The 25,189-nt window shown below is 44.9% G+C and overlaps 1 protein-coding gene across 1 annotated transcript; it reads left to right on the top strand.

The window, feature by feature from the left end:
* The first annotated feature begins 626 nt into the window (after window positions 1–626).
* On the top strand, window positions 627–24,930 carry LOC122565476 (uncharacterized). Its single transcript, XM_043721485.2, has 4 exons — window positions 627–751; window positions 11,887–12,408; window positions 15,349–15,488; window positions 24,494–24,930. The coding sequence occupies exons 1-4, from the start codon at window positions 685–687 to the stop codon at window positions 24,539–24,541; spliced, it is 777 nt and encodes a 258-aa protein (XP_043577420.2). The 5' UTR covers window positions 627–684; the 3' UTR covers window positions 24,542–24,930.
* Window positions 24,931–25,189: the final 259 nt, after the last annotated feature.

Raw genomic sequence — 25,189 nt, 5'->3', positions numbered from 1 at the left:
ACCTCTGGCTCTTCACTTTCACCCTTGAGGATTTCCTGCACTCTGTCTGCGATGTCCTTAATCCTGGCACCAGGAAGGCAACACACCATCCTCAAATCCTGCCTGTTGCCACTGAAACCCCGTTCAGTTTATCTCACTATGGAGTCCCCTATTACCACGGCTGTGTGTGATGTCTGACTCCTCGGCTCTGCCTCCACGCCAACTTTTGATTGACAGACCTAACCGCCTCGCGGACTGGCAGTGTTGTCTGTCTCTACTGTATCCAAAAGATTCAACCTGTTCCTGACAGGTACTTCCCCCGGAGTCTCTTGCACTTGTCTCCTCTCTGCCTTCCTCACCGTCTTCTCCCTTCTACTCCCTTCTGGTATGGTCGGTGTAGACTTCAGATTGGTTCCACAGGTCAGCAAAACATCGAGGGTTGAAGGGCCTGGACTGTGCTGGAATGTTCTATGTTCTATGAGATAGTGGCTCTCAGGTCCTGGGGGCAGGGAAGGTCAGGGGGTTTGTTTTAGGATCATGCGGGCTTTTGGTCATTTCCACCTGTTCAGCAATGGCGGATTCTGGCCAGCAGGAGGAGCAGTGCCGCACTGCCGGGGAACACCTGGAACATCCCCGCTTTAAGAGTGAAAATATTGGTTGAACACCTTTTAATGTGAGCAGTGAGACGGAGAAGTTACCTGGAAGATGATGGCACCAAGATTAGAAGAAATCTTTTATATTTGTCTCTGTATTGGCCTCGCCTGTACACAGAGTGAGTGATGTTACGTGTTTTTGGTTATGTTTGTGTGTTGAGTTTAATTGGTATTCGTTCAAAACTTTTTAACAAAACTTTTGAAGAAACTTTTAAGGAAGCATTTTGTTGACGTGTCAAACAGGTGACGGGCAGATTTCTTTTCAGTCAACATTTCTGCAGCTTGATAAAGAGTTTTAAAAGTTTTCAGAAGAACTAGAGTCAAAACAGCTCGCGATCTTTGTCCACTGTTGCACCTTGTAATAATTTACAAATATATTTCTTCACTTTCACACCGCTCCCTGGAGCGTTTCCCAAGCAGGAAATAACCACTTAGCGCTGAACTAATCCTGATTCCCTCCTGACTGCAGAATTCATTCCTGTCTCCATCGGCTCTTGTTAATTATCATCAAACTTCACTGAACCAGGTCTGAACTGTACAGCAACGATCTTCCCTGGAGAGATTCCAGTCTGTAACTCACTCCTGGGGATTTGTTACTCTGTATACAAACCACCCTAAACCCCTTGATTAGATTCCAGTCCTGGGTAACTTATTATCTACAATGGTGATCACTTCAGGGGTGGACGTGTAATTCAGCACTCTGCTTAAATGCAATCACAGGACAGTAGTGGCCCTATCTCTGAGCCCAAGTTCATCTCCTCCTGCCCTGAATGTGTTATAGCGTGTCTATAAAGGTTAATTAAAAATAATTACAAAGCTGTCAGTCTCCACCTTACTGAGTCCTGCCCTTGCCAGCACTTGGCTCTTATCCCTCTAAACCCTTCCTATTCATGTACCCATCCAGATGCCTTTTAAATGTTATAACTGTACCAGCCTCCACGACTTCCTCTGGCAGCTCTTTCCATACATGCCCCACCCTCTGTGTGAAAATGTTGCCCCTTAGCTCCCTCTTAAATCTTTCCCCTCTCAACTTAAACCTATGCTCTCTAGTTCTGGACTCCCCCAGCCCAGGGACTTTGGGGAGGTGAAAGCCTAATGGGGTTATTGCTATACAAGTTTAATCCAAAAACTCAGTGAATGTTCTGGGGACATCAGTTTAAATCCTGTCATGGCAGATGGTGGCACTCATGGGCGGCATGGTGGCTCAGTGGTTAGCACTGCTGCCTCACAGCTCCGGAGTCTCAGGTTCGAGTCCAGCCTTGGGTGACTGTGTGGAGTTTGCATGATATCTGAATTGCTTAACCCAAGCTGGCAAGTAGGGCACATATACAAATACCAGGAGAGTTTTAATGAAAGCTCATTCAAGTTTTCAGTACTATCTGACTCATGGCTCATGTTTATGTTCCGGAAGCTAACATAAATATACCAGCATGATTGTTGCAGATCATTAGTATATCTCTCCACAAAATACTGATTTCACTGAATCCCTACAGTGTGGAAGTAGGCCATTTGGCCCATCAAGTCCACACCAAGCCTCTGAAGAGCATCCAACTCAGACCCACCCCATGCCTGTAAACCTGCATTGCCCATGACCAATCCACCTGGCCTGCACATGTTAGGACTGTGGGAGGCAACCAGAGCAAACCCACACAGACACAGAGAGAACATGCAAACTTCACACAGACAGTTGCCTGAGGCTGGAATCAAACCCGGTCCCTGGTGCTGTGTGGCAGCGGTGCTAACCACTGAGCCATTGGTCCACCCTGGTCACTGTGCCTCCCTTTCTTTGTTAAGGTTGTATAAGTGGCACCGGATAGAAACAACAACATAAGAAATAAGATCAAGAGTCAACCATGCAGCCCTTCACTGGCTGTGCTATCCAATATGTCCATGGCTGACCTCCATTCACTCAACTTGGCCATTCAACCACATTTCCAATGATAACCCTCTTGTTCCCAAAAATGTCTGTCAATCTTATTCCTGGACGTTTATATTTTATCCATTTGTGGGATGTGGGTGTAGCTGGCTGGCCCACATTTATTGACTCTGAACTGAATGTTAGGCCATTTCACAGGGCAGGTGGGAATTAGCCACATTGCTGTGGGTCTGGATTCACATGTAGGCCAGACCAGGTAAGGATGGCAGGTTCCTTCCCTAAATGACATTAGTGAAGCAGATGGGTTTTTCCAGACAATTGACACTGGATTCATGGTCATCATTAGACTTTTAATTCCAGATTTTTATTCAAATTCAGAATCAGAGTCCCTACTGTGTGGAAACAGGGCCTTCGGCCCAACAAGTCCACACCGACCCTGTAAAGAGTAATCCATCCAGACCCATTCCCCTACCCTATTACTCTACATTTACCCCTGACTAATGCACCTAACATACACATCCCCGAACACTATGGGCAATTTAGCATGGTCAATTCACCTAACATGCACATCTTTGGACTGTGGGAGGAAACTGGACCACCCGGAGGACACCAGCACAGACACAGGGAGAATGTACAAACTCCATACAGTCACCTAAGGCTGGACTCGAACCTGAGTCTCTGGAGCTGTGAGGCAGCAGTGCTAACCACTGAGCCACCATGCCGCCCATGAGTGCCACCATCTGCCATGACAGGATTTAAACTGATGTCCCCAGAACATTCACTGAGTTTTTGGATTAAACTTGTATAGCAATAACCCCATTAGGCTTTCACCTCCCCAAAGTCCCTGGGCTGGGGGAGTCCAGAACTAGAGAGCATAGGTTTAAGTTGAGAGGGAAATGATTTAAGAGGGAGCTAAGGGGCAACATTTTCACACAGAGGGTGGGGCATGTATGGAAAGAGTTGCCAGAGGAAGTGGTGGAGGCTGATACAATTATAACATTTAAAAGGCATCTGGATGGGTACATGAATAGGAAGGATTTGGAGGGATATGGGCCAAGTGCTGGCAAAGGGGACTAGATTAATTTAGAATATCTGGTCGGTGTGGACAAGATGGACCGAAGGGTCTGTTTCCTTGCTGTACATCTCTATGACTCTATGACTTAGCATTACCCACTCTCTGGGGTTGAGAATTCCAACAGAACACAACCAACTCTGGGTTGTAATGGAAAGAACATGAAAAAAAATGTTTCCTCATCTCAGTGCGGCCTAAGCCTTGCTCTGAAATTTGAAACCCCCAGCTAAGGGAGAACCTGCACACACCTTGCCAAAGCCCTGAGCAATTATAAGTTTTCTTTATTCTTTCATGGGAAGCAGGTGTCACAGCCAAAGCCAGCTTTTGTTGCCCATCCCTAATTGTCCCTGAACGGAGTGGCTTGCTAGGTCATGTCTGAGGGCAGTTCAGAGTCAGCGACATTGCTGTGGGTCTGGAGTCGCATCTAGGCCAGACCAGGTAAGGATGGCAGCTTCCTTCCCTCAAGGACTTTATAAGAATCGATTATAGTTATTGAAGTCTCCATTGTTAATATTACATTTTAATTATAGATTTATTAGTTGAATTCCATCAAACGCCATAGTGGGATGTGAACTCAGGTCCCCAGAGTCTGGGACTCTAGATCGTTAGGCGAATGATAATATTGCAGTTAGCGGAGTTGGCTGGACAGTTGGTATTTTTAAATTAAAAAATATACTTTATTCATAAAACGCCCTCTTTGTATGTATGCATTGACACAAAAACAGTTTGGTTCTGCACAGTTGAATATCAAGTAAACACACAAAATATTGGAGTTTGACCTTATACAAACCCAAAGCCCTCTCTTCCACATACAATATTAATATTTACATATACTTGAGGCACTAGGAGTATCCAATAACTGAATGGACCCTCATTTAATTTCAGCAGGAAGACTTCAGATGGTGGTCTTTCCCCACTGTGTGTTAGCAGCAGCTGCCCAAGCAGCATTTAGTCCTCGACCTTGAAATGTGCCAGACTGTGACACTCGGTTGGGATTAACTCCTTGCTCTAGGAGACCAACAAGGTTCAGGCAGACCAAAGAGTATCTTTCACTGAGTTGATGGTCCTCCAGATACCGTCGAGGTTTGTCTCGGTGTGCACCTCAGGGAACAGACCGTGGAGCACAGATCCCATGGCACAGAGCTGCTCGGGCTGAACCTCGACACAAACCATGCATCTTCCTCCAGATTCCCTTTGCAAAGACACAGTCCAGAAGGAGATGTCTGACAGTCTCTACCCCTCCCCAGCTGCTTCGAGTGCAATGTGCAGTGGCAGCATCTGACGGATAGTGCCCTTCTCACCACCAGCCTTGGTGCTTGTTGAAAAGTTCTGGTGATGGGGCATTCTGCCAAATGACTTTGGCACTCTGCTCACGGAGCCACGCACCAGAATACAGCCTCTCTACCCTCAGGGACAGCTACTTAGTGAGGCTAACCGCATAGGTTCAGTTCCTGCACCAGCTGAAGTTACCCTGATAAAACTGTCCTTCTCAACCTCTCCCCAAACCTGAGGTGTGGTGACCTTCAGGTTGAACCACCAGCAGCCATCTCTCACTAATGAGAGAGCAGCCATATGGTCACCTGGTCAAATCATAGTGATTTTCCCTTTGTTTTACCACTTTACCACCTTCTAAGGCTTGTGAGGGTACTGACCCTTATTTATCTCAATCTGTCTTCATTGGACCTTCTGAAGGAGAATCCAAAGGGTTTTTACAAATGCATTAAGGACAAAACGGTAACTCAGGAGAGAATAGGACCCCTCAAAGATCAACAAGGCAGCCTTTGTGTGGAGCCGCAGATGGGGCAGATACTAATCGAGTATTTTGTATCAGTATTTACTGTGGAAAAGGACATGGAAGATATAGAATGTAGGGAAATAATGGTGACATCTTGAAAAATGTCCATATTACAGAGCAGATATTGCTGGATGTTTGAAACGCATAAAAGTGGATAAATCCCCAGAACTTAATCAGGTCTATCCTAGAACTCTGCGGGAAGCTAGAGAAGTGATTGCTGGGCCTCTTACTGAGATATTTGGATCATCGATAGTCACAGGTGAGGTGCCTGAAGACTGGAGGTTGGCTAATGTGGTGCCACTGTTTAAGAAGTGTAGTAAGGACAAGTCAGGGAATAGACCTGTGAGCCTGACCTCGGTGGTGGGCAAGTTGTTGGAGGGAATCCTGAGGGACAGGATATGCAGTATTTGGAAAGTCAAGGACTGATTAGGGATAGTCAACATGGCTTTGTGTGTGGGAAATCATGTCTCATGAACTTGATTGAGTTTATTGAAGTAACAAAGAGGATTGATGGGGGAACGGTAAGTGTGATCTATATTGACTTCACTAAAGCATTTGACAAGGTTCCCCATGGGAGACTGATTAGCAAGGTTAGATCTCATGGAATACAGGGAGAGCTCGCCATTTGGATACAGAACTGGCTCAAAGGTAGAAGACAGAGGGTGGTGGTGGAGGGCTGTTTTTCAGATTGGAGGCCTGTGACCAGTGGAGTGCCACGAGGATCGGTGCTGGGTCTACTATTTTTCATCATTTATATAAATGATTTGGATGTGAGCATATAGTTAGTAAGTTTGCAGATGACACCAAAATTGGAGGTGTAGTGGACAGCGAAGAGGGTTACCTCAGATTACAACGGGATCTTGATCAGATGGGCCAATGGGCTGAGGAGTGGCAGATGGAGTTTAATTTAGATAAATGTGAGGTGCTGCATTTTGGGAAAGCATATCTTAGCAGGACTTATACACTTAATGGTAAGGTGCTAGGGAGTGTTGCTGAACAAAGAGACCTTGGAGTACAGGTTCATAGCTCCTTGAAAGTGGAGTCGCAGGTAGATAGGATAGTGAAGGTGTTTGGTATGCTTTCCTTCATTGGTCAGAGTGTTGAGTACAGGAGTTGGGAGGTCATGTTGCGGCTGTACAGGACATTGGTTAGGCCACTTTTGGAATATTGCCTGCAATTCTGGTCTCCTTCCTATTGGACAGATGTTGTGAAACTTGAAAGGGTTCAGAAAAGATTTACAAGGATGTTGCCAGGGTTGAAGGATTTGAGCCATTGGGGGAGGTTGAATGGTCTAGGGCTGTTTTCCCTGGAGCATCGGAGGCTGATGGATGACCTTGTAGAGGTTTATAAAATCATGAGGGACATGGATAGGATAAATAGACAAAGTCTTTTCCCTGGGTGGGGGAGTCCAGAACTAGAGGGCATAGGTTTAGGGTGAGAGGGGAAAGATATAAAGGGAACAAAGGGGCAACATTTTCATGCAGAGGGTGGTACATGTATGGAATGAGCTGCCAGAGGAAATGGAGGCTGGTACAATTGCAACATTTAAGAGGCATTTGGATGGGTATATGAACAGGAAGGGTTTGGTGGGATATGGGCCGGGTGTTGGCAGGTGGCACTAGATCGAGTTAGGATAGCTGGTCAGCATGGATGAGTTGGGCCAAAGGGTCTGTTTCCGTGCTGTACATCTCTATGACTCTATGATCATCTCAACAATCAATCTGTTTCATTTTTTCTTCTGAGACAATGCCTCAGGTAACGGATTGGTTGGCCCTGTGCATAATAAAGCGAAAGAAAACCATCCTGTGGAGGTCACAATCAGGTTTTTCCAGTCTATCTGCTCTTGCTGTGGTTTAACAGTCTGTTCAGGATGCACTACAAATAAATAGAAAAACATTGACCCTTGATTACACCCTGATGACCTAAAGACTTTCCAAAATGTTTCACAGTTAATAACGTTTTTCCTCAAAGTGAGTTGCTGTTGGAACATGAAACGGGTTGTAGTGAATGGCACAATCTCACAAATAGCAGGGAAATTCTAATTATTTAAACAATTGGGTCTTATGTTTAATTAAAGATTTAAACTCAAAAGTCTCTTAAACAAATAAAAACAGGAAGTTCAGTTTTGTGCAGAGTATTGGTCACCTCCTTTCAGGCAGTATGTAATGATGTTGGAAATATTTCAAAGAAGATTTCCCAGACTAATACCTGGAAGGGGTGGATTGTATAATGAGGAACGATGGACAGGTCAGGGCTTGTATCTCCTGGTGTTTAGAAAAGTCAGAGGTGACTTGTTTGAAAAATGTATGATCCAGAGGGACCTTGACCGGGAAAGAATATTTCCTCTTGTGGAAGATTCTTGAGTAAGGGTTAACTGATTAAAAATTGGGGTGGGGGGCGGTCACTGATTTAACAGACTTCTCTTGTCTCAGACTGTCATGAGTCTTTGAATATTTTTTAAGTTGGAGGTTTATTAATTCTTAGTGTCATCGTCATAGATCATACAGCACGGAAACAGACCCTTCAGTACAATTCGTCCATGTCGACCATATTTTCCAAATTAAACTTGAACCAGCTGCCTGCATATAGCCCATATACCTCTAAATCCTTCCCATTCTGTACCCATCCAAATGTCTTTTAAATGTTGTAACTGTACCTGCATTAACAACTTCTTCTGGCAGCTCTTTCCACATACAAAGCAAATAAGGAGTGGAAGGTTATCGGAGGCAGGCGGGAACATGGATTTGAGGTTAAAATCAGACCAGTCATGATCAAATTGAATGGGCAAGCAGGTTTGAAGGGTCAAGTGGCCTACACCTTCTTGTTTGTACATTGTGATGTGGAGGAGCCGGTGTTAGACTGGGGTGGACAGATTAGAAATCACACAACAACAGGTTACAGTCCAACAGGTTTATTTGAAATCACAGGCTTTTGAAGCAGTGCTGCTTCATCAGGTGATGTCAGCACTCCGTAAGCTTGTGATTTCAAATAAACCTGTTGGACTGTAACGTGGTGTTGTGTGATTTCTGACTTTGTACATATGTTAACATGGAATTTCCCAGCACATCTGGCAACACCTGCAGAGAGAAAAACATAGAATATAGGAGTAGAAATAGGCCATTTGTCTCTTTGAACCTGCGCTACTGTTCATTATGATCCGAGCTGACCATCAGCCTCAGTCCCTTGTTCTCACCATCTACCCATACCCTTTGGTCCCTTTAATCCTAAGAACTATGTGTAACTCCTTCCCAAAAATATTCAATGGTTTGGCATCAGCCACTTTCTGTGGTAGGGAATTCCCACGGCTCCCCAGTCTCTGGGTGAAGACATTTCTCCTCATCTCAGCCCAACATGGCTTAACCCATATCACTAGCCTGTGGCCCCTCATCAGGAATATCCTTCCAGCATTTAACATGGTGTAATCCTGTCAGAATTTAATAGGTTTGCATGCAAACAGTTAAATTGCATGTTGGAGACTTTACAGAACAGTAATAATGAAACGAAACCAGAAAGTGCTGGAGAAACTCAACAAGTCTGGCAGCATCTGTGGAGAGAGAAAAACAGAGTTAATGTTTCAGGTTCAGAGACACGTCTTCACAACTGTTAACTCTATTTCTCGCCACATATAATGCCAGACCAGTTGAGTTTCTCCAGCAATTTCTGTTTTTGTTTTAGATCTCCAGCATCTGTAGTTCTTTGTTTTATTATAGTAATGATGACCTTTAACCTTCGAGTGAGAATCGAGCAATGGGGAGTTCTTCCAGGTCTCCAGGCCCAATGTCTATACTTTAACAGAATGTGAAAACACAGCATTATCAGATTAGTGTCTGTCGAATTCTGCTGTTAAAGTTAGAAATATATGTCCCTTTAAGACTCCAACAAACATCAGTTCCAGAGTTAATTGGGAACAGACAGTGTTCAATGGACTTTGTATTTAAGAGTTGAGTTCTTGTGGGCGATTGCACAACCTTTTGACTTATTTGAAAAATCTTTTGCAGTGCATTTGATTATACTTCAGCCACATGTTCCTGATTTTTGGGGATTTGATGTAGAAGGGTATGAGCAAGTCAGAAGATCTTCTATGGGTCTGCCCCTGGAACTGGCCAGGTTGGCCATTAGTAGGTCCAGGCAGAGAGCTGTGGAGAGGATCATAGCTGCTGACTCTCTGCCCCTCTTTGTCCTTGGAGAGGGAGCACATGGTGTTTACCAATACCCCAGTCTCTAGTGAAAGAGATTGACACTGCAGGGGGAGAGTACTCTATCTCCCCTTCCAATTCCATTCTGATTTAATCCCACCCCCACCTCTCCCTCACCTATGAGGTGTTGCAATCCCCCTTGATGGGCGTTGTGTGTAAGTTAATCATTTGAAAAACACAAGTGATTTATTGATTGCGGTTAGATTAGATTAGATTCCCTACAGTGTGGAAGCAGGCCCTTCAGCCCAACCAGTCCACACCGACCCTCCAAAGAGTAACCCACCCAGACCCATTTCCCTCTGACTAATGTACCTAGCACTATGGGCAATTTAGCATGGCCAATGGTTAATAGGTGTGAAAAAAATCCACGGGCAATTTGGTGATGGAAAGGAAAAACATTCAGTTGTGTGTAAGAGCACTCTGGATATAAAAACAGAAAAAAATAAGAGCTGAACGCTGGGTGAAAGAGTGGTGTAATGATGATGTCACTCAAGTAATATCCTCGAGCCCCAGACTAATGTTTTGATGTTTGAGTTCAAATCCCACCAGAGCATCTGATGGAACTCAGTTACTGAACCTTGAACCGGAGTTTCAGTTGAGAACATGGTGGGGCGGGGTGGGGGGAGGGGGATTTATTGGTGGTGGATATTAGGTGAAGAAGTAAAGAGCTGAATCAGGGTCAGTGAAGGGGGAGGGGTAGATTTGCTCAGCTAGCTGGCTTACTGCAAAGGACACCAACAGTGCAGGTTCAATTCTCACACCCGCTGAGAGGTCACCACAAAGGTCCCACCTTCTCTCCTGAGGCTTGGTAACCCTCAGGTTAAATGTCACCGCCCAGTTGACTCACACTGTGAAGTACAACCTGTCTTATGATTGAGAAACACATACAAACCGCAATGAAATTTTCACACAGTGCTCTCAAAAGGGGACTTGTGTGTCCCTGCCTCTGGACCAGGAGGGCTGGGTTTGAGTCTTACCAGCACCAGAGGTGCATTACAATATCCCTGCGCATTGACGAAAGGGAGGACTGCAGATGCTGGAGATTGGAGTTGAGAGTGTGATGCTGCAAAAGCCTTGATGAAACATTGACTCTCCTGCTCCTCGGATGCTGCCTGGTCTGCTCTGCTTTTCCAGTACCACACTCTCGACTCCAATATCCCTGAGTATGTTCATTAGAAAGTATGAAACAGCTGAATTCTGACTTGTACATTGTTCTTTCAATGAGAAACATTGGTGATTTAGCTAGTAATAAAAATTATTTGTAGGTGTGTAATGGCATAGCAGGACGGAATAGAAAGAAACCAAGCTGTCCAGAAGACACGTTTCCTCCATAACAAACCTGAGCAGTTGATAAAAATATCTAGAAGTTGATTGAACAAATCAAGACATTCAGGATTAAAGACCCTGAGGGAGACTGGAGGGCCATAACAGTTCCAATCTAATCCCATTCTTGCACTGATCTTCTCATAACAAACCCTGCTCCAGGATGTTACCTCAACAGCCACTTCCTCCACAGATCATGATAATTCTTCAGTTTAACCAGAGTGGTGACATGGCCAATTATACAGGTTTCAGGCTGTCTAAACCAAAAGGAAAAACACTCCATCTTTTATGGTTAGGTTCATGTCAGGGTATCCTTGCAGAGAGAGCATGTGGTGCTCACTGGTAAACTTGAAGTATTTGAGTAGAGGCAGGGCACCAAGGAGGTTGGGTCCATTATATTTCCCATGAACACCATTTTGATTTAATGCCTCCCCTTGTTTGGTTTTTGTTCATGTTACACTGCCCCTGGTGTTTGTGATTCGTTAATTGGATTACTTTTAAATCCAGTGATGGGTTTATTTAAAACAGAAGCAATCTGACTTCTTCCCCAATCATCCCCTGTTATTTGGACAGAAAAAGATGGAAACTGATGTGTGCACTAAATTATAAATTTACAATAACATCCTTCAGTCTTTGAAAGTTTTTTGCTGCTTAATTCAATATAAAGATGACAGTGAGCGAAACAGTTGCTAAGTGAAAATTGGCTGCTGGATTTCTTAAATCTCACTGCCTCACTCTCCTCTGTCTCCTCTATGACCAATCTTTTGGCCAATTCTACTAATATTTTCCACATCTGGTGTCAAATCTTGTTTGAGAACATACCAGTGATGCACCATGGGATGTTTTCCTGACTTTCTAAATGGGTGTGAATGCCAGGTTATCATCACTCCACATCTGCTGCTTCTGGTAAAGGGTATGCCTTGTTTTGGTGGCTAGCACCCCTTTGATGAATTGGGGACTTATTGAGACTTACTTTGGTTTTATTTCCTCAGGTTCTACTACCCCTCCAGCTCAATCAACCACAATGGAGAGCAAGTCCTTGACCACTGTTGCAACAAGCAGCAGCATAACACAAGCACCCAGTGTGGCATCAACCACCAACTCAACAGAGGTGCCTCACATAACACCAGCCAACTCAACGGGACTGCCTAATGCAACCACCACCAACTCAACGGGACTGCCTAATGCAACCACCACCAACTCAACAGGACTGCCTAATGCAACCACCACCAACTCAACGGGACTGCCTAATGCAACCACCACCAACTCAACGGGACTGCCTAATGCAACAACCACTAACTCAACGGGAGTGCCCACTGTAACAACAGCTGCTCCACTCAATGGATCAGAAAGTATGACCACAGTTGCAGACAACACTGTGGTGACATTGAATGGAACTGGCACCCCGAAGACTGTCGACAGTCAGACCAGCATTGCCACTTCTACCTCTCTATTGACTCAAAGCCCCAATGCAAGCACAGTGGGGACATCCACTGCCATTGTGAATTCCACAGGTTAGTAATTGAACTCTCTCAACACCAACCAATGCAACATTGGCCCTGACTTTCTTTCCTCTATAGAGTGTGCAGAGGCCTTTTCTTGCTGCTAACTCCTATGTTTGAACGTAAACAGTGATGGAAGGATTTCCAAATGTGAAGAAATCGCTTAATATTAATTCATGTAGCAGACCCAGGCCAAGCAAGCCCAGCCAAGTCTTTTTCTCTCTTACATCATCTCAGCCCATGGGCAAACCTTTCTCTCTTCTCTACTACCTCATGTGTGTTTCACAACTTGAGCAGACCCTCTTTAACCTGTTTAAATAGAGCTATCAATTGAACATAAGCTGTTCCCTTCCTCAACACCAATTCAGACCTCTCCTCGGTCTACCCCGCTTTAAAGTGTACAGTTCTGATGATTTTCTCCGATCTCAATAATTAAGATGCTTCACACCAGAAGTTAACTCAGTGACTCACCAAGGCCTGGTCCTCACTGGATACATGTGGGCACCAACACTGGATACAGGATTTTTTTTTTTTAGATTACTTACAGTGTGGAAACAGGCCCTTCGGCCCAACAAGTCCACACCACACTGCCGAAGCGCAACCCACCCATACCCCTACATTTACCCCTTACCTAACACTACGGGCAATTTAGCATGGCCAATTCACCTGACCTGCACATCTTTGGACTGTGGGAGGAAACCGGAGCACCCGGAGGAAACCCACGCAGACACGGGGAGAACGTGCAAACTCCACACAGTCAGTCGCCTGATTTGAACCTGATCACAAAGAAAGGGCAAAATCCTGCAGCAACTGGAAACCTAAATAAAAATACAGTGCTGAAGAAATTCAGTATCTGTGGAGAGAAAAGAAACGAAAGTTGATGTTTTGAATCTAACATAAATTCTTCAGTTGAAGAAGGGCAGATTTTCAGCTGGTCAGATTTGCTGTCCTAGGATGGATAGGCGTATGTAGGAACCTTGTCCCAGAATAGATAGATATATGTGGGGACCTTGCCAAATCTTTTATGTAACACACTCCAAAGGAACTTCCAGGGAAATTCAACTTCCCTCCTGACAATTTCTCTCCCCTAAAACCCTCTAAAATAAAAACTCAATTTTAATCAGATAGTTCAGAAGGTCCCCATGAATTCAAGTAAAATAATTACTCAGGCAACATTAGACTATTAAGTATCCCGGCTAAATGTTGAGTAGCTATGAGACAGGCGCCAAGCTTACCTTACGTATCTCCACACTTCCCCATACCCCTTACAACTCCTAGGACCCAACCCCAAAGGAAGGGACAATACCGCTACACCACGAGACCCCTCTACATTTATCTTGTGTATTTACCTTTTGACAGAAGCTGACTATCAGCACGTTCAAATTGCAGAATATGACACTGCCTGTGCATAAAGGGGGCCATGTGTTGGGGGTTACATTGCAGAATACGACACTGCCTGTGCATAAAGGGGGCCGAGTTTGCGGGGGTCACATTGCGGAATACGACACTGCCTGTGTATAAAGGGGGCCGAGTTTGCCTTTCTCTGGAAGATGTACACCATGTGAAAACTGTCAGAATGGAAGTATGGCTCCACATTTCTCATGGAGCCCCGTGCAGGAGTCTCCTCTCAGAAACACGGAGGGATCAGTTTGGCAATCTATGAGAGATTGTTACTCCCCAGAATGTCTGGTCCCAGTGATTAACTGAAACAAACCCAGAGAGAACTCAGCAGGTCTGGCAGCACTTGTTGAGACAGAAACAGAGTTAAGATTTTGAGTCCAATAAAACCCTTCTTCAGGAATGAGTGATTAATAATGAATGTGACTGAACCGTCAACTCACTGTTATAAAACCATAGAGTCATTGAGCTGTACAGCATGGGAGCAGTTCCTTTGCTCCATCTCTTCTATGCCGACCAGATATCTATTCATATACCCATCCAGATGAAATATTGCAACTGTACCAGCTTCCACCACCTCCTCAGGCAGCTCATTCCATACATGTACCACCCTCTATGTGAAAAAGTTGCCCCTTTGCTCCCTTTATATCTTTCCCCTCTCATCTTAAACCTATGCCCTCTAGTTCTGGATTCCCCCACTTTAGGGAAAAGACCTTGTCTATTTAACCTATCTATGACCTCATGGTTTTATAACCCTCTATAATGTCACCCCTCAGCCTCTGACACTCCAAGGAAAATAACAACAGTCTATTCAGCCTCTCCTTATAGCTCAAACACTCCAATCCCGGCAACATCCTTGTAAATCTTTTCTGAACCCTTTCAAATTTCACAACATCAGTTACTATTGCTTTGTGAATTACTCATGACATTTAGATTAGGTTAGATTCCCTACAGTGTGGAAACAGGCCCTTCGGCCCAACAAGTCCACACCAACCCTCCGAAGAGTAACCCACCCAGACCCATTTCCCTCTGACTAATGCACCTAATACTAGGTTATAACTAGTGTTATATTCATAGGAGTATAAATAAACAAAGCAATAGGAATATAGATGATGGAAACTGCAGGAAGTGAGAGGTTAGTATATTAACATTGTGGGCAATTTAACATGGTCAATTCACCTGACCTGCATATCTTTGGACTGTGGGAGGAAACCGGTGCACCCGGAGGAAACCCACGCAGACACAGGGAGAACGTGCAAACTCCACACAGACAGTTGTCTGAGACTGGAATTGAACCTAGGACCCTGGTGCTGTGAGTCAGCATTGCTAACGACTGAGCCACCATGGTCACCAGATCATCATGATGTCTCTTTCTCCATTTTGTTCCTGAAAGGTCTTCTATAACAGTGTAGTTTTCATGAAACACTATTTGCCAGTCATGAGCCCATGACTGTGTGTGTGTGTATGCATGTACTTGATCTGTCTGTGTGTCCCATCTGTTGCTTTGTTTTGCCTGTGTAACTTAGTTCCATCTTTATTCCATCTATTCCCCAGGACACCATACCCTAGACCCTGGCCTGATTGCTCTTATTGTAATCCTGGTGGCAATTTTACTCATTGGGTTACTCGTTACTGCAGTGAAATATTCACAGCAAGGGAAACCGGAGTTTAAACGACTTCAGGAATTGCCGATGGTATGTATGTCAAATTGATTTTGGTGTGCAGATACCTCGATGTATGTTCTTGTGTTTGTATCTGTTTCTGGCATGTAGAGTTTATTGTTATTGAATGTCCCTGTGCCTCAGACTCAGACTAGGTGTGGCTTTAATGTGTGTGTGTCTGCTGTATGAACCTCTGCATGTACACATAGTTTTGGTTTATGTATCTATATGTACTGAGTGTGTGTGTATACGTGCATGTGTCTATATCTGCATGTGTGTACGTGCATGTATCTGTATCTGCATGTGTGTTTGCATGTGTGTGTATGTACATCTATCAGTATCCAAGTGTGCGTGCGTATGTGCATATGTCTGTATCTGTGTGTGCATGTACATGCATGTGTCTGTATCTGTGTGTATATATACATGCATGTGTATATCTGTCTGTATCTGTGTGTATATACATGCATGTGTGTGTATACGTGCATGTGTCTGTATCTGCATGTGCATACATGTGTGTATATTTTTGTGTGTGCGTACTAAATGTCACAAAATACATCTGAGGCAGCGATTACATGGAAATACCACCTCCTTCACCATCACTGGGTCAAAATCCTGGAATTCCCTCCCTAAGGGCATTGTAGATCTACCTACAGCATATGGACTGCAGTGATTCAGGAAGGCAGCTCACCTCCCACCTTCTCAAGGGGTAACTAGGAACAGGCAATAAATGTTGTCCTAGCCAGTGTCGCTGACATCTCATGAGAGAAATTTAAAAATGGATTATTTCATTAATCCCTCCCACTGTGGCAACATGAGTCAATCTCTGATCTTTGCAAAAAATAAAAAATGGGTTAGATTTTGAGACAAAAAATGACTGATGTAATATTTGCAAGGAACCTGCCTCACCATTTAAACAGTGGAGTCAGCCTATACCAATTTCACCTGGGCACTCACACCCTTGTTGATGTTGGATTTGTGCCAGAAGCTGTTGGTTTCACATCTGGCTCCCGCAATATGTTCATTTGACCTTATGTTCACTAATCTCCCTTTCCTGATATGTTCCTATTGAATCTTGTGACTCAGCAGTTCACTGCTTCACCTTATTTCTTTATATACAGAGAGATCATAGAGTCACAGAGATGTACAGCACGGAATCAGACCCTTCAGTCCAACTCGTCATGCTAACCAGATATCCTAAATTAATCTAGCCCCATTTAGAACCACACAATCCCTACAGTGTGAAAACAGGCCGGTTGGTCCAACAAGTCCACATCGACCCTCTAAAAAGAAACCCACCCACACCTATCCCCATCTCTATTATTCAACATTTCCCCTGACTAATGCACCTAACTTGCATATCCCTGAACTCTATGGGCAATTTAGCATGACCAATTCACCCTAACCTGCAGATCTTTGGATTGTGGGAGGAAACCCACGCAGACACGGGGAGAACGTTGCAAACTCCACCCAGACAGTCACCCGAGGATGGAATCAACCTGGGTCCCAGGTGTTGTGAGACAGCAGTACTAACCACTGAGCCACCGTGCCGCACAGCACTTACACCATATCCCTCTAAACCCTTCCTATTCATATTCCCATCCAGATGCCTTTTGAATGCTGCAATTGTACCAGCCTTCACCACTTCCTCTGGCAGCTCATTCCAAACACGTACCTACCTCTGCATGAAAAAGTTGCCCTTCGGTCCCTTTTAAATCTTTCGCCTCTCACCCTAAACCTATGTCCTCTAGTTCTGGACTCCCTGGAGAAAAGACTTTGTCTATTTATCCTAGCCCCTCATGATTTTATAAACCTCTATAAGGTCAACCCTCAGCTTCCTATGCTCCAGAGAAAACAGCCCCAGCCTATTCAGCCTCTCCCTATAGCTCAAACCCTCCAACCCTGACAATATCCTTATAAACCTTTTCTGAACCCTTTCAAGTTTCACAGCATTTTTCCCATAGATCAACTTGGGATCCAGAACCAAAGGAATTAAATGTGTGCCTGAGGTGCATTGTGGGGCCAGCAATGGGTTAGAAGGGGCTCCTAGCCAAGGAAGATCCCAGATGAGATTTCCGGTTTGTACTATGGTCAACCTTCCCAGCTGGGGCTGCTGCAGGTTGCTGCCTGTAGTTGGACGTATTTCTAGAAAGGTTGTTTTGGACAGACCTCTCTCTCCAATGATTGCATGCCCTCACATGCACTCCCACCATAAGTCAACTGACATGCCCCATTTTACAGCACCTGCCGTTCCCCACAAACAATTGGAAAGCAAACAAGGCTCTTTGCTATCAAATTAGATGGCCATCAATTCACAGAATCATAGACTTTTCTGTGCAGAAGGAGGCCATTCGGCCCATTGTGACAGCAACATCCCTTCAGATGTGCAACTCGCCCAGTTGTCATCATCACCTGGTAACCTTACACTTTGTTCCTTGTCTGATAACTATGGGATTCCCTTTTGACAGCCTTGTTTGAATCTGCTTCCACCACAGTCTCAGGTGCTGCATTCCAAATCCCAGTGGTTCAATGAGTCAAATCATTTTCCTTGAACCACTTTTGCTTCTCTTACATTAAGTTACATTTGTACATTTGTGTTTTCACGAGTCAAAATATTAGTGAGTTTTGAGAAGATTTGTAGCTCAAGTTGAGGTTCTGGATATAGGTTTGCTCGCTGAGCTGGAAGGTTCATTTTCAGACATTTCATCACCATACCAGGTAACATAAAGCCTGACTTCATCCAGAGGCTCACTGAAGATGTTCCCTAGTATGGTGACAAAACATCTGGAAATGAACCATCCAGTCAAAATATTTTATAATTTTTCAAAGGCTCTTCTCAGGATTTTCTTGAGGTTATGCTTTGATTTGTGGGGACTTTTATTTTTGTTTTCAGGGGTTCTTTTTCCATTCCTAACTGCCCAACATCCTGATATTGAATATAATAGCCCTATATTCTCTGTAATTTCAAAACAATGTGCAGTTTGTTTGGAAGGGGTAAAGCACTGAAAGGGCTTTCTAGGGTAAATGCTGAGGGGTTCTTTCGGTGAGGTGTAGAGTGTAGAACACTGGGTCATAGCTTCAGGATCAGAGGATTGAAGCTTGATGTGAGGGGAAAAGTCTTAACTAAGAGGATTGTGAATCTCGGAATACCCCACTCCAATGGATCTGCAATTGTTGAACACAAGTCTTCAAGCGTTCAAGATAATAACAGCGCAGATGAAGGTAAACTATTTCTATTGGTTGAGAATCCTAGAACTACAGGGCAGAGTCTTTGAATTAGATTAGATTCCCTACAGTGTGGAAACAGGCCCTTCAACCCAACAAATCCATACCGGCCCTCCGAACAGTAGCCCACCCAAACCCCTTTCTTCCCCTCTGACTAATGCACCTAACACTATGGGCAATTTGGCATAGCCAATTCACCTAACCTGCACATTTTTGGATTGTGGGAGGAAGCCCACACAGACACTGGGAGAATATGCAAACTCCACACAGACAGTTGCCCGAGGTTGGAATCGAACCTGGAACCTTGGTGCTGTGAGGCAGCAGTGCTAACCACTGAGCCATTGTGCTGCCAAACTAATTAGGGTCAAACTAGTTCAGGAGCAATGTTAGGAAGCACTTCTACACACAAAGACTGGTAGAGAAATGGACGCAATCAATATGAGATCCTTTGTTAATTTTAAACCTGAGATAGAGTTTTTTTCGTAAAGCAAAGGTTTGAAGAGATACGGACCAAGGGATATAGAGTTAGGCCACAGATCAGCCATGATCTCATTGAATGGCAGCTCAACATAGAATCCCTACAGTGTGGAAGCAGGCCATTCAGCCCATCAAGTTCACACTGGCCCACCAAAGAGTTTCCCATCCACACCAACGCCTTACCCGATCCCTGCAACCCTACATTTCCCATGGCTAATCCACTTAGCATGCACACCCCTGGATGTTATGGGCAATTTAGCATGGCTAGTTCACCTAACCTGCACATCTTTGGACTGTGGGAGGAAACTGGAGCACCCAGAGGAAACCCACATAGACATGGGGAGAATGTGCAAACTCCACACAGAGTTTCCAGAGGCTGGAATGGAACCCAGGTCCCTGGTGCTGAGGCAGCAGTGCTAGCCACTGTGCCACCCCCACTGCTGAGAGGCTGCATGGCCTACTCCTGTTCCTATGTCCCTTGGACTGAGGCTGATAGACCTTTGGGCAATGAGGGAATCAAAGTTTTTGGGAAATGGGTGGAGAAATTGATTTGAGGAAGAAGAGATCCGTTGTAATCTAGAGAGTAGTGGTGAAGACTCAAAAGGGCTGAATGGTCTGTTCCTGGTTTTATTTCTTCAATATTCTGTCATGACAATGTAGCATTGGGTTGAGCTGTGACGTGGCCCTCACATCCCCTTTAAGGGAATTCTTTAGCCAGAACATCACCTGACTGAAGGTAATTAGCATAATCAGCATTTCATCTCAGAATTGGCAAAGTGTTCCATTCCCACAAGGTGCTATTTATAAAATTGGAAGTATGTGGTTGCTCAGTTACAAGTTGTTTAATTCGACAGACGATGGATCGCTACTGGTCTTTTATAGCAGGAACAAATACTATCTACTGATTTTAACCAGACCAATAGGAGTGTCTTGTTTGGGGCAGGGGGCTGACGAAGGCTTTCGGATGTTTGTTTCTGCACTTCTTAGATGGTTGTAAAGATGTGTTTGACTCTATAATAAGCTCTGGACTGTCTTTATGAAGAGTGTCTATAATCTCCCATTGCACACAAGAGGGGAATACATCTTATGTTATTAATATCAAAGAACATTGAGCTTGGATATAGTTAGCTGGGCTGCCAAAAACCTATCAACCTGAGAGAAATGTTACTCACGTCTTTTGATCAAGGGTTAACTCTAACTGGGATAACACCAGAACTATGAGGTTTTACCCATCAGATAACACTGAGCAGGCAGGAGCTCTTTCCCGCATTAAAGACAGAGTGCGCCGAGGGCAATTTGATAGAGACATTGAAAATTACAAAGGCTTTTGATTGGGTAAACATAGAGACGGTGTGGATGAGACTAAAACTAGGCTTCATAAATCCATGGTAGTCACAATCCAATCCAGTTGGGAGTTCGGGGCCAACATTTTTACCAAGAGAGAGGTGAGAAGGTGCAACTCATTTCTACAATACGCACTTAAGGGAAGCTAGACAATGGTGATTGAGAAAGAGATCAATGCTGAGAGGGTGAGAGTGTGAGAGAAAGAAAGGTAAGAGGAGAGAGGTATTGGGTGTAAACACAAGCACAGACTAATTATGCTGTTTCCATGCAGTAAATTCTTTATAAACCGATGTTCCTTTATTCTGACTATGCTTCTGACCCTTTAATCCAGCTCTACTTTATCTCAAACTTTTAGTGCTTTATCACAACTTTTCCTTATCTCTCCTCAACTATTTAATCCCTATAATTCTTTATAGTTTTCTACCCAATGACTCTTTCCTGGTATTAAGGTTCATTCATCTCTCACCCCCATTCCTCCACTCTCACTCACCCAGTCACACCCACCCACACTCACTCACCCTCCCACCCAGTCAAACACTCACTGTCAGTCACCTCATACCCATGAGGATTGCTGATGCTGGGGAGCTGTGTTGTGAAGGTATAAGCAGTTGTTTCCTCCAGCCCAGTCTAACCCTCTGGCAGTCATCGATGCTGATGTAGTTGCTATCACTGCTCTTTGTGACCACCCAGTCTCCCTGCTCTCAGCCAATCATCTCCCACTCCTGCCGGCTCCAAACCAGGCCAGACTGCCTCACACCTCCTGCCCCCCCACCATATCACTCCCCCTCCCCAACTCTCTGGCCCCTGTTGGAGCAGCAGCTCCTTTCAAAAATATTCCGGTGACATTCACCTGTCATTTTCAGCAATGGCTTAGTGGATCACACATGATCCCTCAATAAATTAGACAATACCACTCAGTGAGTCACACAGGAAATCCCAGTGGGACACACGGGATCCCCCAGTGGATCACACAGGACCCCTCGATAGATCACACAGGATCACCCAGTGGGTCACATGGTTGTCTATTGGATAAACTTGTTTTATCCTATTCACCTCAAACAATCCCAGTGCAACAACTTCCTCATTCGCGGTACCCTGCTGGTAAAGACATTTTTCTGACTGGATATAGAGATGTTTGTTGTTTATTTATGATTCCCTCTCTCCCACCTCCACCTCCCCCTCACTGACCAAGCTCGTGACTCCCACATCCTTGATATTTTTTTAAAAAACTTTCTTCGTAATTCTAAAGACCCTCATAAGTTCATCTCCTCTTTTCTGGAGGAAACAGCCCCAGACTGGTTGAATCTTTTACCCTCCTCTGAGCTGGTTTCGTTCATTTGTGAAGCATTTTTGAGATCAATCATTTCTCGGTACTGGTCTGAAGTTTTCTCTTTTTGAGCTTTCTCTGTTGTTCCCAGGAGATTTCATAGACGGCAAGGAATAGGAGAAAGTGCCTCCTTGTGATGCTCTTGGCATTCTGACCATGGGAGGAGTCATGCTCACTCCTGGCAGCCAATCCCCACATGGTATACAGCTGTGTTTTGGCAGATGCTGCCGTTGCATTGGGATATCACCTCTTCTCCATTAGGACAATGCTGCACCCTATCAGAATAAATTAATACTGCACCCTTTGGAAAATAGATCAGCGATAAACATGGGGTCAATTCAACCTGCTCAAACAGCAAACTTTCAAAGAAATTATTTCCACATTCCTCTCTCAGTCCCAACAGATGCACAGCTGAAATTTTCAATTCTTTCTTCATACAAGTCCCACATTCGAGGAGAAAACCTGATGTAAAATGTCATGTACAACAATGCAATTAATTCAGTCATGTTGGCTCCAAGATTTGAATCTGCTGCTGTATCTGGGCAAGCTTTTCCTATTCCACACTTGTACTTGGCAAAGAATTTATAGTCAGAAACAGGGTATTCAGTCCATATGCTCTATGCTGGTCTTTCTGATCCTCCATCTCCACCTCCACACCTCCATCACCTCCTCAGCACAAACATTTGATCTTCTCTCCCTTCTTTAGTCAGCTTCCAAATAAATGTATCAAAACAATTTGCCTTGATCAAAGCTTCCCATTCTTACTGGCTGGCTTTTCCTGAATTTCCGATTGGTTGATTACAAATTTTTATTTCTGGTTACTAATTTTAGATTCTTCCCACAAGTTTCCTGGTGACAAGAATAAAATCATTGTCTGTCTCATTCTGAAACTCTATGATTATTGTTTGGTAGCAAATCCCCAATTTCTCTTCCCTAAACTTGTTTCTGTGTGTGATGTTTGCCTTTCTGACAGTTGAGCTGCACTAAATAGCCCATCCTGTGCTTCCTCACTGATTGGAAATTGAGTCACAGACTTGCATCTTGCTCCAACTCATTCCCTCCCGAGACTGAAAGTCAAAGAACTCTTCGCCTTCCACCACCTTCATGTCTTCAAGTGAGGAGAAAATGTTCTAGTTGTATTGTTGCAGGAAGTTCTGGAGATCTGTGTTTGAATCTATTCTTTGATAGAACATAGATTTTCTTTTCTTAAATATCTGGAATTAAAAGCTTAATGATATCGATCATCATAAAAAACTAATGTCCTTTAGGGAAGGAAACTGCCATCCTGACCTGGTTTGGTCACCATGTGACTCCAGACCCATAGCAATGCAGTTGACTCTTAACTACACTCTGGGAGAAAGTGAGGACTGCAAATGATGGCGATCAGAGTCCAAAAGTGTGGCGCTGGAAAAGCACAACAAGTCAGGCAGCATCCAAGGAGCAGGAAAGTCGACATTTCGAGCATAAGCCCTGATGAAGGGCTTTTGCCCGAAACGTCGACTCTCCTGCTTCTCGGATGCTGCCTGACCTGCTGTACTTTTCAAATGCCTCACTTTTCGGCTCTTAACTGTCCTCTGGGCAATTAGGGATGTTGCAATCAGTGCTGGCCTAGCTAGCAATACCAACATCCTGTAACTGAATAACAAAACCTCAAACTGGGGTTACCTAGTTAGTCCACATCTATTTATCTGCTTCCCCTTGACCATCATATTGTGTTGGAGCACCCACTTGAACTCTTTGGGGAAGATGGGTAGAGACTGCCCCTTATCCATCAACTGCCTGTGGATGGATTAGATTACTTACAGTGTGGAAACAGGCCCTTCAGCCCAACAAGTCCACACTGACCCGCAGAAGCGAACCCACCCAGACCCATTCCCCTACATTTACCCCTGCACCTAACACTACAGGCAATTTAGCACGGCCAATTCACCTAACCTGCACATTTTTGGACTGTGGAACCTGGAGAAAACCCACGCAGACACGGGGAGAACGTGCAAACTCCACACAGTCAGTTGCCTGAGGCGGGAATTGAACCCGGGTCTGTGGCGCTGTGAGGCAGCAGTGCTAACCACTGTGCAACCGTGCCGCCCAGGCATGGTGGCACAGTGGTTGGAGGTGGATGGAGGTGGGTATAGGGGGCACCTTGCCTGTGGATGGAGTTGGGCGTGGGGGACACCTTGCCTGTGGATGGAGTTGGGCGTGGGGGACAACTTGCCTGTGGATGGAGTTGGGCGTGGGGTCACCTTGCCTGTGGATGGAGGTGGGTGTGGGGGACACCTTGCCTGTGGATGGAGTTGGGCGTGGGGTCACCTTGCCCGTGGATGGAGTTGGGCGTGGGGTCACCTTGCCTGTGGATGGAGGTGGGCGTGGGGGACACCTTGCCTGTGGATGGAGGTGGGCCTGGGGTCACCTTGCCTGTGGATGGAGGTGGGCGTGGGGTCACCTTGCCCGTGGATGGAGGTGGGCGTGGGGTCACCTTGCCTGTGGATGGAGGTGGGCGTGGGGACACCTTGCCTGTGGATGGAGGTGGGCATGGGGTCACCTTGCCTGTGGATGGAGGTGGGCGTGAGGTCACCTTGCCTGTGGATGGAGGTGGGCGTGGGGGCACTTTGCATGTCTGACTGTCAAATGAAATACTTAACACCCATTTCCATTTTTGTTCTTTCAGAACAGCTTAAGTGAAGACGCTCCATTTGCTCAGTATCCACCCAAGTAACACAGAAATGCACGCTTGACTGCATGAGAATGTTCTGGAAAGTGTTACACCGCTTGTTTGGCTTTTGGCAAAGCTACTCACCCAGTTAGCTGTTTTCGCACTTACCTGCCTGCTCGCTCATTTACTTACTGTTCTGCTGATAATTTCAGTTAACCCTTTAACCCCCAGAGCCTGACCAACTCTAACCTAGCTGCTGTACAAACGCTTGCACACTTGCCTTAGAATGTGGACTTTCTGTTGGAAATGATAATAAGCAGCTTCTAATTTAGCTCTCGAGGCCATTGTAATGCTATGAGCCTTGGTTGTCATTGTATCAATGTTTTCTACTTGGTGGTGTGGAAGATGTAATTCACTTCTTCAACCTTAACAGGTTTAAGTTTAAGGCAAAATGTTTGACCAAATGGTGGCTTTATTTTTTGTAAATGGGAATGCTATCTCTGGGCAGTGGATCTGTTTAGGCAACTGCCCTGAACCCAATCTCAATTCAGACTTAAAACACAGCCAAGAGACCCCCAACAGTGGTTTGTTGTGCAAAGCTGAATGCTGCTAGCGCTGTGCCTGGGTTAGTTTAGTGCAATAGCCCAGAGGAGGCAACAGCGTCATGGTATTATCGCTAGACAATTAATCTGGAGACCAAGATAATGGACC

Source organism: Chiloscyllium plagiosum, unplaced genomic scaffold, assembly GCF_037043375.1.
Source record: "Chiloscyllium plagiosum isolate Xiang-an unplaced genomic scaffold, Cpla_swu_hap1 HiC_scaffold_28, whole genome shotgun sequence".
NCBI classification, from domain to species: domain Eukaryota; kingdom Metazoa; phylum Chordata; class Chondrichthyes; order Orectolobiformes; family Hemiscylliidae; genus Chiloscyllium; species Chiloscyllium plagiosum.
This window is presented reverse-complemented; position numbering and strand designations above follow the sequence as displayed.

Coding starts and splice junctions, on each gene's coding strand:
- LOC122565476 (XM_043721485.2), top strand. CDS start 685: ATGATGGCACCAAGATTAGAAGAAATCTTTTATATTTGTCTCTGTATT. Junction 752..11,886: donor TGGCCTCGCCTGTACACAGA/GTGAGTGATGTT, acceptor TTATTTCCTCAG/GTTCTACTACCCCTCCAGCT. Junction 15,489..24,493: donor GACTTCAGGAATTGCCGATG/GTATGTATGTCA, acceptor TTGTTCTTTCAG/AACAGCTTAAGTGAAGACGC.